Source organism: Cavia porcellus, unplaced genomic scaffold (genome assembly GCF_034190915.1).
Source record: "Cavia porcellus strain 051 isolate PalLab524CR breed Dunkin Hartley unplaced genomic scaffold, mCavPor4.1 scaffold_26, whole genome shotgun sequence".
In the NCBI taxonomy this organism is placed as follows: Eukaryota; Metazoa; Chordata; class Mammalia; order Rodentia; family Caviidae; genus Cavia; species Cavia porcellus.
This window is the reverse complement of record NW_026947509.1, coordinates 53,322,651-53,336,895: the sequence shown is the minus strand read 5'-3', so window position 1 is coordinate 53,336,895 and position 14,245 is coordinate 53,322,651. Positions and strand designations below refer to the sequence as shown.

At 37.0% G+C, this 14,245-nt stretch overlaps 1 protein-coding gene across 5 annotated transcripts in view; it reads right to left on the bottom strand.

Moving 5' to 3' along the window:
* Nucleotides 1–14,245, bottom strand: part of LOC100728001 (X-ray repair cross-complementing protein 5) — a 116,869-nt gene that overhangs the window by 39,687 nt on the left and 62,937 nt on the right. For all 5 annotated transcript variants that reach the window (XM_023560157.2, XM_063237467.1, XM_063237465.1 and 2 more), the window contains one exon: nt 189–282. In XM_023560157.2, the coding sequence (XP_023415925.1) occupies nt 189–282 (94 nt within the window). The remainder of the gene's footprint in view (nt 1–188; nt 283–14,245) is intronic.

Genomic DNA, 14,245 nt, shown 5'->3' with positions numbered 1-14,245 from the left:
AATAGGGTGGGGGGTGGGGGCGTGGGAACCTACCAATGAGAGTTTCCATGTTCTGCAAGTTATTTAGAAAGAAAGAAGTATAAGACTGACCTGCCAGGGTAAGTTCACAGACTACCCAAGCTGTACCGTCTCCCCTAAGCCCCAAGCTTCCTGCACAGGGGAGTGCACACTGGGAAAGCCCTACTTACCTTGGTGACACTGCCTTCAGCCAGGCTAGAGACACTGAACTGGGCTTCCCCTTCCTCAGTTTTTTGTTTTTTAATGGTCAGTCCCTCTTCCAGGCTAAAAAAGAAATTTTTTTTTTATCTTTAAAATAAATGGAACTCAGAATTTTTTATGTGAACAATATAAACTATTTCCTGGCATCAAAACCAAATAGTGATGGCACGTTGTCCTTTACAAACACCTCATCTCACTCTCCCAGCTGCAGGGCTCCCAGCAACCTGACCTGGAGCCACCTGGCCTTTTCCCCCAACAGTACAGAAATCAGAATGAGGTGCATCATGAAATCCTTAAAGAAGATCAAACTGCAAGCACAGGTAATGGAAATAAAACATTTCAATAAGAAACCTGCCTACCCTTCAGATATTACTTATAGTCCCTATCTCAGAATTGATAGCTGTTAGCTTTCCGTAGACTTAGAACTTTTATCTCACATTGTTGATGTAAGAACTGTATACGCTTCTACCTTCAACTGTCAAAACTTACTAGACCATCTTTAAATATCCAAGTTTCTTAAAGAATTTTTTAACTTTTTAAAAAATGTTTTTTAAAAATGCATTTAATTTCTTCTATAAACCTAACTTTACTTAGGGGAATATGTTAACACAATCTAATAGCATGTTTGGGCTATGAGAAAAACAACTTCAAGAAAGTATAACAAACACCTTGCCTCATATAACATACTGCCTTTTGTAGTGTGCTTTTGAGGCAAGAGGAGGTCAAGTTAACTGCAAGGAAAAGAAAATTCAATCTAAAGATTCTGCTATGATTTACCATACACTACAGAACAAAAAGATATGAAGATTTTTTTCCGAGTAATCGCTCTGGGACAAAATCAGGCGTTAAGAAATGTCTGTGAGAAACAAGTAAGAAATTGGTAACAATGGTCTTTTTTTTTTTTTTAAATAACTAATTTTAACTGCCAAAAAGTGTAGTTATGTATAAAACAATGTTTTGAAAGATGTGTGTGTGTGTATATATATATAGATATATATATATAGTGGGGTGGCTAAATTGAGCTACTTAACATGTATGTGTTATGCTCTATGCTTATCATCCTAGTAACCATGTACCTGGAGTACTGACCACATTATTATAAATTTGTTATAAATCAACTGACTGCGTCATCCTGCTATTCTGTATGCGTCATTCCCCCCCCATCTTAGTAACCTGCTTGCTGTGTCAACTTTTGTTCCCCTTGTAAGAGACAAATGATGCTGTGTCAACAATTGTTCCCTTTATGAGAGACAAATGTTCCTGGAATTGGCAGACCAAGGACTATGAAGTGGCTAACCACTCACTGTGAAATGCCTCTGACCTCAAGCAAAGGGGAACAAAGGCCCACCTTGTTTCTGTTTCTCATCGCTATGTACTTAATGATCAATGAGCTAATCATAAATGAACTATAAAAATCAGTCAAAATTCTAACTCAGTCGCACAGCTTTGCAAATTCCATCTGCACTGTGTCGCTGGGCCAAAGCTAAAATAAAAGCGTTTCTTCTTAAAATGATGTCATTTTGCCCTGTTCTTTTTTCATCTCAGGGGTCTTGCCCCATTTTTCATCTCGGGGGCCTTTTTAGGGAAGTACAACGTATGTTACCTCGCAGTGGCCCTTTATATGGTGAGAACAGTTATAATCTACTGTATAGTGATTTTTAACACTAGTATTGCTGTATGTTGCTCAAAACCTTATATTAAGGAAATGAATTTTGAAGAACAGGTTATCTTAAAAACAAAGCAAAGGAAAAATAAAGAAGTTGGGCTTCCTGTCGGACAAGTAAGTCCAGAGGAGGCAGGGAACCCCACCGCAGCCTGGCAGAACTCTTTTCTTCGCCTGGGGGCCAGGCTCAGGCTCCCTGTTGGGAGGAGTAAGTCCACTGGAGGCGCAGAAGCAGAACTCTCTTCTTCGCCTGGGGACCAGAGCCCGGCTTCCTGTTGAGATCAGTGAGTCAGGAGGGGACAGGGAATTCCATCCCAGCCTGGCTGACCTCTCTCCCTCAGTTGGAACAACACTTGAAGCTCAAAAATATAGGAAAATGACAAAACAAAAGACCAAAATGCAATCTCAAACATCCAGCCCATCCCAAGAAAGCCTAGGAGCCATGTGCATAAAAAAAAATATATGCCACATACCTGAAATACCTGAAATAATAGTAACTGAAATAAAGAAACAATTCTGGGAAGCCTTAAAAGAATTCAAACTAGAAATAATCTCTCAGGTAAAAGAAGAAATGATAAAAAGAAATGAAGGAGATGCTGAACATATCTAAAGAAGACACAGTTAAAAAATTGGAGGAACTAAACAAAAAGATAGAATCCCTGGATGAACAATATAAGAAACAAACAATATATAAAGCAGATGCAAAGAGATATACAGGAAATCAAAAACTCCATCGAAACTTGTAAAAACCACCTCAATGAATGTGAAGATAGAATTTCAGACCTCGAAGACAAAATTGCAGCCAGTGAACAGGAAAGGAAAGATCTTTTAAAAATAACAAGAAATCAGGAAATAACAATTCAACACCTGCAAGATGACACAAAGAGGAACAACATAAGGTTGATAGGGATAAATGAAAAAGAAGGGGACAACATAAAGGATGTCAAGAGGATATTTAGAGAAGTAATAGCTGAAAATTTTCCAAACATGAGACTAGAAACTAATATCAAGATCAATGAAGCATATAGAACTCCAAATAGTCATAACCAAAATAAAACTACACCCAGACACATAATAATAGCCATCCCAGAAATGGAACAAAAGAATAAAATATTAAAAGCTGTCAGAGAGAAAAGACAGATCACCTATAAAGGAAAACCTATCAGAATCACAGCAGATTTCTCAGCACAAACAATAAAGTCAAGAAGAGCATGGAGTGAAGTATTTCAGATCCTAAAGGAAAATGATTTCCAACCTAGACTGATGTACCCTGCAAAACTGTCCTTCAAAATGGATGGAGAAATAAGATACTTCCATGACAAAAGAACAGCTAAAAAACTACATGATCACCAAGCCAACCTTACAAAGAATACTGAAAGACAGCCTAGTTACATTTAGAGGAAAAAAAAACACTAAACAAAACAGACAATTAAACAGAACTGAAAGATAAAGATTTAACAGCAGAAAGGTAACATGTCAACAATAAACCAATATGTAACAGTTATAACCATTAATGTAAATGGTCTCAATGCACCAATTAAAAGAAACAGACTGGCAGAATGGACCAAGAAACAAAATCCAACCATATGTTGTCTACAAGAAACCCATCTAACCCAAAAGTATACCCACAGACTGAAAGTTAAAGGATGGAAAACAATACTTCATGCAACAGGAACCCAAAAAAAAGCGGGGGTAGCTATTCTGTTTGCAGACAATGTGAGCTTCAAGCAATAATAATCAGAAAGGGATAAAGTAGGTCTCTACATCCTGGTTAGGGGAAAACTCCAAGAGGAAGAGATAACTATCTTAAATATATATGCACCAAATTCTAGAGCACGCAGTTATATAAAAACAAGTACTAACAGAAATGAAGAATCAAGTTAACAGTAACACAATTCTAACAGGAGATCTTAATACACGATTGACACCAATGGACAGATCAACCAGACAGAAAATCAGCAAAGAAATAAAAGAACTGAATCACACCTGTGAACAAATGGACTTAATAGACATATACAGAGTATTCCACCCAACAACAACAGAATACACATTCTTCTCAGCAGTGCATGGGTCATTCTCTAAAACAGACCATACATTAATTCACAAAACATATCTAAATAAATGCAACAGGGTTGAAATTACCCCTTGCATGCTATCAGACCATAGCGCTATAAAATTAGAAATTAATGATAAAAGATACTACAAAATTCCCTCAAACACATGGAAACTGAATAACACACTCTTGAGTAATCAGTGGGTCACAGAGGAAATTAAAGAAGAAATTAAACACTACCTACAAGAAAATGAAAACACAAATACAACTTACCAGAATCTGTGGGATGCAATAAAAGCTGTCCTCAGAGGAAAATTTATTGCCCTGAGTTCACACATCAGGAAAACAGAACGAATACAAATAAATAACCTGATGTTACACCTCAAACATCTAGAAAAGAGCAAGTCAACCCCAAAGCCAAAAGAAGAGAAGAAATTATAAAAATCAGAGCAGAAATCAATGCAAGAGACTAAAAAAAAAAATCCAAAAAAAAAAAAAAAAAAAATTCAATGAATCAGAGTTGGTTCTTTGAAAGAATAAATAAAATTGACAACCCCCTAGCCAACCTTATTGAAAAAAGGGAAGAAAAAGCTCAAATTCATGCAATAAGGAATGAAAGAGAAATCACTACAGACCCTATAGAAATACAGAAAATCATCAACACCTATTTCGAAAACCTCTACTCTCAAATGGACAGATTCCTAGAAGCATACGAAGTACCAAAGCTAGGTCATGAAGATGTAAAACTACTGAATAACCCAATTTCTATTAATGAAATCGAAAATGTAATTAAATCCTTACCTACAAAGAAGAGCCCAGGCCCAGACAGATTCACTGCAAAATTCTACAAGAAATACAAAGAAGATCTAATGCCAACACTCCTCAAACTCTTCAATGAAATTCAAAGGGAAGCAAACCTTCCTAAATCGTTCCTAGAAGCAAGTATTACTCTAGTACCAAAACCTGAAAAGGATCAAACTGAAAAAGAGAACTACAGACCAATCTCCCTAATGAACACAGATGCAAAAATCCTCAATAAAATATTGGCAAATAGGATGCAGCAAGTCATCAAGATCATACACCATGAACAAGTGGGATTCATTCCAGGCATGCAGGGATGGTAAATCAATAAATGTAATACACCATATCAATAGAGCCAAAAGTAAGAACCACATGATCATTTCTATAGATGCAGAAAAAGCTTTTGATAAGGCCCAACATTCATTTACGATAAGAACCTTGCAGTAAATTGGAATAGATGGTCTTTACCTCAATATAATAAAGGCCATCTATGACAAACCAACAGCCAGCATCATACTAAATGACCAAAAATTGAAGGTCTTTACTTTAAAATCAGGCACAAGACAAGGATGTCCCCTGTCACCGCTCCTATTTAATATAGTACTGGAAATACTAGCTGGAGCAATTAGACAAGATAGAGAAATAAAAGGTGTAAAGATAGGAAAAGAAGAAGTTAAGCTATCATTATTTGCAGATGACATTATACTCTATATAGAAGATCCCCAAAACTCCATTGAAAGACTGCTAGATATAATAAATAAATTCAGTAATGTAGTTGGATATAAAATCAATACTCAAAAATCAACAGCATTCCTATACACTAACAACAAAGTGACAGAGAGAGAAATAAGAGAAGCCACACCCTTCACACTAGCAACCAAAAAAATGAAATATCTAGGAATTACTCTCACGAAAGAAGTGAAAGACCTGTACAGGGAAAATTATAATACACTGAAAAAAGAAATTGAAGATGATCTCAGAAAATGGAAACACATCCCGTGCTCATGGATAGGAAGAATAAATATTGTGAAAATGGCCATTCTCCCAAAACTTTTATACAGATTCAATGCAATTCCAATAAAAATACCATCAACATACCTCACAGAACTCGAGAAATCATTCCTAAAATTCATCTGGAGCGAGAAGAGACCTAGAATAGCAAGGACAGTTCTAAGCAGCAAAGGCAAGGCAGGAGGTATCACAATCCCTGACCTGAAGTTATACTACAAAACAACCATAGTAAAATCAACATGGTACTGGAACCAAAACAGAGCTGAAGATCAGTGGATTAGAAGATACAACCACAACTACAAACACACTCAGCCACCTTATCTTCGATAAAGGGGCCAAACATGTTCACTGGGAGAACGACAGTCTCTTTAATAAATGGTGGTGGAAAAACTGGCTCTTCATATGCCGAAAACTAAAACTAGACCCATGCCTATCACCATGTACTAAAATAAAATCTAAATGGATCAAAGATAGAAATATTAAAACAGAAACACTAAATCTGTTGGGAAACAAATTGGGTAAAAACCTTGAAGACATAGGAGTAGGTAAAGAATTCATGAATAGGACTCAAACCGCACGGGAAATACTTTCCAGAGTCAATAACTGGGATCACCTCTTATAAAAAGTTTCTGCACGTCAAAAGAAATCTCCAGCATAGTGAAAAGAAAACCCACAAACTGGGAAAAAATCTTAGTGAACTGCCCCTCAGACAAAGGACTTCTGTCTAAAACCTATAAAGAATTAAAAAAAATCAGACCCCCAAAATTCAAAGACCCAATCCAAAAATGGGCCTCTGAGATGAATAAACAATTCTCAGATGAAGAAATACAAACCGCAAATAAATATATGAAAAAATGTTCATCATCATTAGTCATTAGAGAAATGCAAATTAAAACCACACTGAGATTTCATCTCACTCCTGAAAGAATGGCCAAGATCAAGAAAACCACCAACAACAAATGCTGGAGAGGCTGTGGGGGAAAAGAAACTCTCCTGTACTGTTGGTGGGAGTGTAGACTGGTGCAACCATTGTGGAGGTCAATCTGGAGATTTCTCAGAAAGCTAGGATTGGAAGTCCCATTTGTTCCAGCTATTCCACTTCTAGGCATATTCCCAGAAGAACTGAAAGCATCATACCACAGTGATATATGTGCACCCATGTTTATAGCAGCACAATTTGTAATAGCCAGATCTTGGAAACAACCTAAGTGCCCATCAACTGAAGAATGGATAAAAATGTTGTGGTATTTTTATACAATGGAGTACTACTCAGCTATAAAGAATGATCACATTGAGACATTTATAAATAAATGGGACGCAGCTTGAGACCATACTCATAAGTGAAATAAATCAAGCTCACATGTATAAATACCGAATAGTTTCCCTAGTGTAAGAAATGATAAGAATACATAAAAGTATGTGGTAATCATGATTCCCAATCATAATTGGTTTGAAGCCATATAAAGTTTTCACTCATTAATTGCAATAGTTTTAACCTGGGTTGTTTGATTTTAGTATCTATGATAGTACGAATAGTTATCTTGAAGAAAACAACACAACATAAAAGCTAGTGTTGATTTAATTTCATCTAGTTTTGAAGTCCTATCAAGCGGTGGTACATCTGTTTCCACTGGTTTTAACATGATGTATCTTACTATATTTCACTAGGCAAAGAGATAATATAGAAACCGTTGTTCGTTTTCTATTAGCTGGTTCTAAATACCCTGTAATTCTTGCATTGTCTTGATATACTTGATGTTATAGCATACAAAGTTATACTCAAATAATTCAAGGAAAAAGGCACTATGGCGACTACTATTATGTTGGATTATCAGGTGGTGAATCACAATGACGCTTGAATTGTTCAGTTCTGACCTGTTGTTCTGTTACAATGTCCTCTCTTATCTCAATCTCCCCCCATTTTTTAAAATTAATTTATTTTCTTTTTTTTTAATTAAGGGAAAATGAAATTAAAAAATAGCGGAACATATTATAGTAACTTTCTTGGTTTTCCTATTAACCTGATTTGAACCCTAGTATTGCTCTCCCCATCTTGTTCTGTGTGATTATTCTATATTCTATTTTATTTGATAGTATCAAGTTTGAGGGTATAGGCAACCACTTTGAAGGCAATAAGATATACTATGATGTCCATTATGGTTTGACTATTATCCTTTTTTTGAAGTCCTGTAAGGTCTCCAGTGTAGGTTTTATTGGTCTTGTTCTGTACTGTTTTGATCAATTTTATTATACCTGATGATATAGGCAACTCAGTTTAAAAATAGCAAGAGGCACAATGATAACCACTTTTGATCACCTGGTATTCTATTTTTGCATCATGTACTATGTCCATCCTTCTGTTCTAACTGACTCTGTTTTGCTTAGTCACGTTTGGTTTTATTCTCTTAAAAAAAAAATAAAGTAATAAGAACCGTGGGAGTAATAAAACCCAAAAAGTCTAATTGTTATTGTAAAAAAGAGAGGAAAGGAAGGTGGACTAAGGGATATAACCACAGATATGTTCGAGTGTGTAGGATGGAAAACCATATTACTGAGCTTTTGTTGTATCATTGAACGGAACTGTCTACAATGTCACTACAATGTCCACTTTATATGCTTTAATTTTGTAATTTGGACAGCTGTTTCTGGGAAGACAATATGTAACCTGTTAACTGGAGATTTCTTACTGTATATTTTTTTTTTCTTGAAATTCTCTATTACTTGTACCCGTTTACTGCTTTGTTTTTTCATGTCCTTTCTTTTTTTTCTCTTTAAATAAAAAAAAAAGAAAAAGAAAAAGAAAGAAGTTGGCTCCCTCGGAAGAGTTTCAATAGCAAATCTGTCACAGGGAGGCAAAAGAATAGTTCTCACTCAGCATCAAGCTACTCACACATGAACAAAATGTTCTATCATTTGACATCTTTTTCATTTACCACTGACCTCTTCACTCTGAGAAGTAGAGAGGAGGGAAGGAGAAGACAGGATAGGGGCCAGGAACATAAGGGTTAGTCATCCAGAGTTCTTTCTTTGCAAGAACAATAAAAAAAAAAAATAAACACATAAAGCCACGATAGCAACAGTGGAAGAAAAATGCACAAACCCAGGAAGAATACATTTCCATTAGACATTAAATCCACTTTTTAAAAAAATGGCTATAGTCAGCTGGTTTAGTTAACCTTTGCCAGTTCTTCTCATGAGAAAGACACTAGGGTACAGCTGAAGACTTGGAGAAAAAAAGACCTGGATTTCAGTTCCCATTTGCCACTCACTAGTCCAGGAATTTTCACTTTCCAGGAGGTGCTCACTGTGTGTTACTTCTGCACATCCAGAGAATAGATTTTAGTGAGTTCTTATCTTGCTGAAATTTAGTTTGCTTCTCAGGGAAATACATGGTAAAAAGTATCGGTTTATCAACTAATACCTTCCAAAAATACTGACATATAGTAATATTAAGAAATGTTATACACACAAAGTCCTAGGTTAAGTTCTGCAGAAACATATGGTTAAATTATATGATGAATTCACATATACTACAAAGGAAGATTCTAAAAAGGAAGAGTAAAGAGACTTAAGAGTAGAACCTGGGTTCACAAACTTAATTTTTCTACAATTCTGATCACAAATGAATTGCAAGCATGGTACATTGCATAGAATCATGAAAAAAATTAAGTTCGTGAACTGAGGTACCACTTTATATATCAATCACCAGTATCAGGCAGATTAAAATAGCCCCAGAGGGGCCAAGGTTTTAGCTCAGCGGCATAAGTGCCTGTTTGGCAAACAGGTTGTGAGTTTTTTGGTTTTTTTTTTTTTTTTGGTCTTTTTCATTTTTATCGGTACCAGGGATCAAACTCACGACTGCCTGCTTGCAAGGCAGGCGCTTATGCCACTGAGCTAAATTCCCAGCCCCCAGGTTGTGAGTTTGATCCCTGGTACCAAAAAAAAAGAGTCATTTTAAAATAGAAGTAAACAGAAAGTAGTGAAACTTTACTATGACTAACAGTCTCAAGGTGAAATCATCTAGTAACATTATTAGAAACTTTGCATACACTACACTCATAATATCTATGAGAAGTGGGAAAGGACACTGACTCTTATCCCCAAATTATCTACATGGACACTATACCCTAGAAAGGAGAAATGAGCCGGGCGTGGTGGCTCACATCTGTAATCCCAGCAATCAAGAGACTGAGGCAGGAGGATTGTTGCAAGTTTAAGACCAGCCTGGGCTACAAAATGAGCTCAAGGCCAGCCTGAACTGCACAGGGAGACCCTGTCTCAAAAAGAAAAAAGTATCCACACAAAATCACAGTAAATATATACATGTTACCAGCTGCTGCATTTGGATGATAGAACCATAAGAAATTTGTTCCTTTTTTTCTCATTCTCTTTACAAACATATGAATTTTATTTTATTTTATTTATCTATTTATTTTTGTCTTTTTGAGACATGTCTCTCTATGCAGTTCAGGCTTGCCTTAAGCTCACTTTGTAGCTCAGGCTGGTTTTAAACTTGCAATGATCCTCCTGCCTCAGCCTTCCAAGTGCTAGAATTACAGGCACACACCACCATGCCAGGCTTGACATGAGTAAATTTTACAGTTCACTTATTTGGCCAAGCATTGGCTGAATATTTACTGTGTCAACCACTAAGCAAGTCATATAAAAATTAATATGCATCACTAAGTTCAGACAAATAAGATAAATATGTAAACAGACAGTAAATTACTAGGATAAGCAGCATATCTCTTATTTGCAAGCAGCTGTATTGGGCTGCACTACGAAGTGCAACCTGGGAAGTAATAAGAACTGAGGTTAAAAAATATGTAAATCATGGGTAACCTGAGGAGGGCCGGGGTATAGTACGGCGGTTGACCACACTTTTAGCATGCATGAGGCACTGAAGTTCAATCTCCAAAATCCCTATTCACAAAGGAAGGAAAAAATGGTTTTCTCTAGGTAGCTGCATTTTTTATTCTCTCTGCCTGTCTGGGTTTTCTCATTTGTGTAACAGAGGCTAATGATCTTATGCTGAAGGTAATGGGAAGTCATTTAAAGCAAAGGTTTTAAAATCAGCAGTCTAAAAGTCTGTGAACTATGTGAAAGTAATATTCAAAACTTGGTATGTACAAACTTCCTAAGTGCTGGCATAGTGGCTCACACCATAATCCCAGCACTTGGAAAAGTACGGCAGAAGGATCACACCCAAGTTCAAGGCCAGCATGGGTTACATAGTGAGTTCAAGACCAGCCTAAACTACAAACAGTGAGACTGTCTCAAAAAAAACAAAAACAAAAAAAATCACTGTGTCTTGGGCATCTTTCTGGGGAGACAGTTTATATTTGTTACATTAGGTGAATCCATCAAGAAGAAATTAAGAATCACAGCACTAAAGAAAGGAATGACATGATCAGATTAAAACAAGAAAGAAAAAAAATTCATTCAGCCCAGCTTATACAAAGCCCTGGATTCAATCCCCATCACTGTCAAAACAAACAGGCAACTCAGGTTGGCTGACAAGTCCAGGAGCCTCAGAACAAGTAGAGTGGCAAGAAGGGAGGTGCTGGTCACAGAGACACAAGGCAGGATTAGAAGACTGAGAACTTTAGTCCTGTCTCCCACCTCTGGGGAGGAAGGCAAAAGGTTAAATTGATCACCAAAAGCTACTGATTTCATCAAGCATTCCTACATTGTGAAGTCTCCAGAAAACTAGATGGTCAGAGTTCAGAAGCTTCTGGACAGCTGAACACATGGAAGCCCTGTGAGTGACACATACAGAGAAGGCATGGAAATTCTGTGGCCTTTGTGCATATGCCTTACCCTATGCATCTCCTCCTCAGTATCTTTGTAATATCTTTCATAAAAAATTGACAAATATGAAAAATAAGCCACTCAGCTAGCAGAACAGAATAGAAGGAGAAAAAAGTCAGTTACGAAGTTATTTATCTCAGTGAAGCAGGGTAAAGTAAGGAGACATACATAAAAATAATGCCCGTGAGTGATGCTATTAAGAGCTAAGTGCTGGTCACAATGCTAGGCACATTTAGACTATCTATGTTAAATCTTGCAACAATCTATTATCTTTCTTATAGATGAGCAAATAAAGCTTCATCGAAGGCAGGTATTTGTTACCTATGTCGGCAGTAACAGCAACTTGCCAATTTCCACCACTTTAAGGAGAAATGTTTTGGTTTAGATCCAAATCTGACTCCACAATCAATGCTATTAGCCACTATACTGACCTGAAGTGAAAAACGTGGATTTGAGGCAAATTTAGTAGTTTAGAAAACCAATTAGATATAGAAAATTAAAGAAAAGGATGACCTCCAGGAAATCAGATGATGTTCACTGAAACAGATTCTGTAACTTTTAAGTGGACTTTGAAAGGGGCATGGAGAAAGACCATGCATTTGTATTTCTGGACATAAATGAACTTGAAATAACTCTAGACACTTACCTGTGGGCAACATGAAAATCTAGGCTGCAGAAAGATATTCTATGGTTTTTGAAGCTCTATATGTATAATAATAATAAAAGATCCTGGGACATGCATTGCTAAGTATAGAGTACAAGCTCTGGGATCAGACTGCCTGCATATAAATCCTTGCTCCAACATTTGCCAACTGGGATTTCATCTTCCCTAATATTCAGTCTCCTCAGCTTTAACATGGTGTCACTACAACAACCTATTTCATAGGCTGGCCAAGTGGATCCAAACAGATAATGCAGGTAAAGCACTCAGCACTATATCTTTCCTTTAAAGAGGAAAAAAAAGAAAGAAAGAAAGAAAGATCAAGAAGCAAAGCAAACAAACCAACAACAACCAAACAATGATGACAATAAAAATACAATAACAGTGATACAGGATTTCAAAGCAAGATGATAGGAATTTAACAATGGTTGTTATACTGCATATTGTTATCTTCAAAATAGTTGCTCAGGTAACTAGACACAGGAATAAAAAAAAACAATAAAACAGCATTATACTCGTGTTCAATAAAAGTAAGCTTGTCTGAGGACAAGCCCTAAAGAACATGAACATTTAAGGCAGGCGGGGAAGGACATACAGCCCCTTTCAGAGAGAGTGCTGCCCAAAGTTAAGAAGATATGTGGGTTCTAACAGGGAAAGACTACTTGACAAGATCAAGTGCTACAAAGAAAAATGTCATAAAAGAAAAGGACTACACAGCTGGAGGGAACAGAGCACTGCATGTCTTAGACCAGTTTCTGTGGGAGACACAGAGGGGACTGAAAGCTGAGAAAGGCAGCATGGAGAATTTGCTTCTCAGAAGCCTGGCCTGTGGAAGGCAAGATAATAATTAGAACCTAATAATTAGTGCCAGGCAGTAACTGGAAGGAACAAGGTGGGGGGCATTTTATTTTATCTTAGATAAGAAGAGAAAGGAGCTGGTAAAGGGAAAAGTTGAAAATAGAACGTCAGAAGCCTTTATCAGTGGACTAAGGTACCAGATGAGACAGAAAATGGGCGCTCGGGGCACATGTGAAGGGGTAACTTCAGAGAAGATGCGGTGCCCTACGCCACTGAGATAGGCACAGAGTAAAGGCAGATGTAAAACAGACTTGCTTTTAGGTAAGATGGGCCAGAAAACGGAGGCACTGCCACCAATCTGTCTCTATATTCTCTACAAAAACATTTCTACTATCATTACCATTGTTGTCATCGTTACGAATGTACTAGGAACATAATTAGGATTCTTAAAACTTTTTACTTACAAACCTCATCCATTGCACATGCAGGATTAGACCTCTGATGTCCTAATTCTGACATTTTCATTTCTAGGGTGTGTGTCAACATTATAGGAAGTAATGCACTTATGTGATATGGGTAATATGTAGTACGCCCTGAAACTGAAGCATCAAACAGTGCTCTTTGCCTCTTGAAATGAAGAAACCACTTTTAACACTAGGTATTCACCAAGTCCACGACATGTATCAGGCATTCTCAAAATGTTCAGCCTTTTCACTGATAATGATAATATAACTGTGTGAGCTCTGACTACTGCCTTCTCTTCCAATAGATTAAAGTGTTTTAATATATGTGACTTCACTGTTTTATCTCTTAAGATAAGGCTGTTTGTAGGTAAAGAAACTCTCATAAAGGTAAAATTATTTAACCAAGTTCCAAACAACAGTAACAAAGCTAGAATGAAGACTAGTGAGTCCTACCCTCGGGACTCTGTCTCTGACTATGAAATTCCCTGTGTAGACACATGCCACTTCCCAACTTAACCCCTCCCCACTGGAAACACTTACTCTGAATACTGGGATGACAAATAGCCTCAAAAACACAGCTTCGTGTTACCTTAGTATTGGGCATTTGCCATCACCAATCTTAGTCCCTCTGCCCCATGCCAGGAAGTATGTACCCTGGGTACAGGGACGATGGGGAAGAAAAACAAAACACGTATGAATGATACAACTCGGCAATAGTAACATTTTCTCCCTTAGAGAAATTACCTTTAAGGCTGATTGAAGCC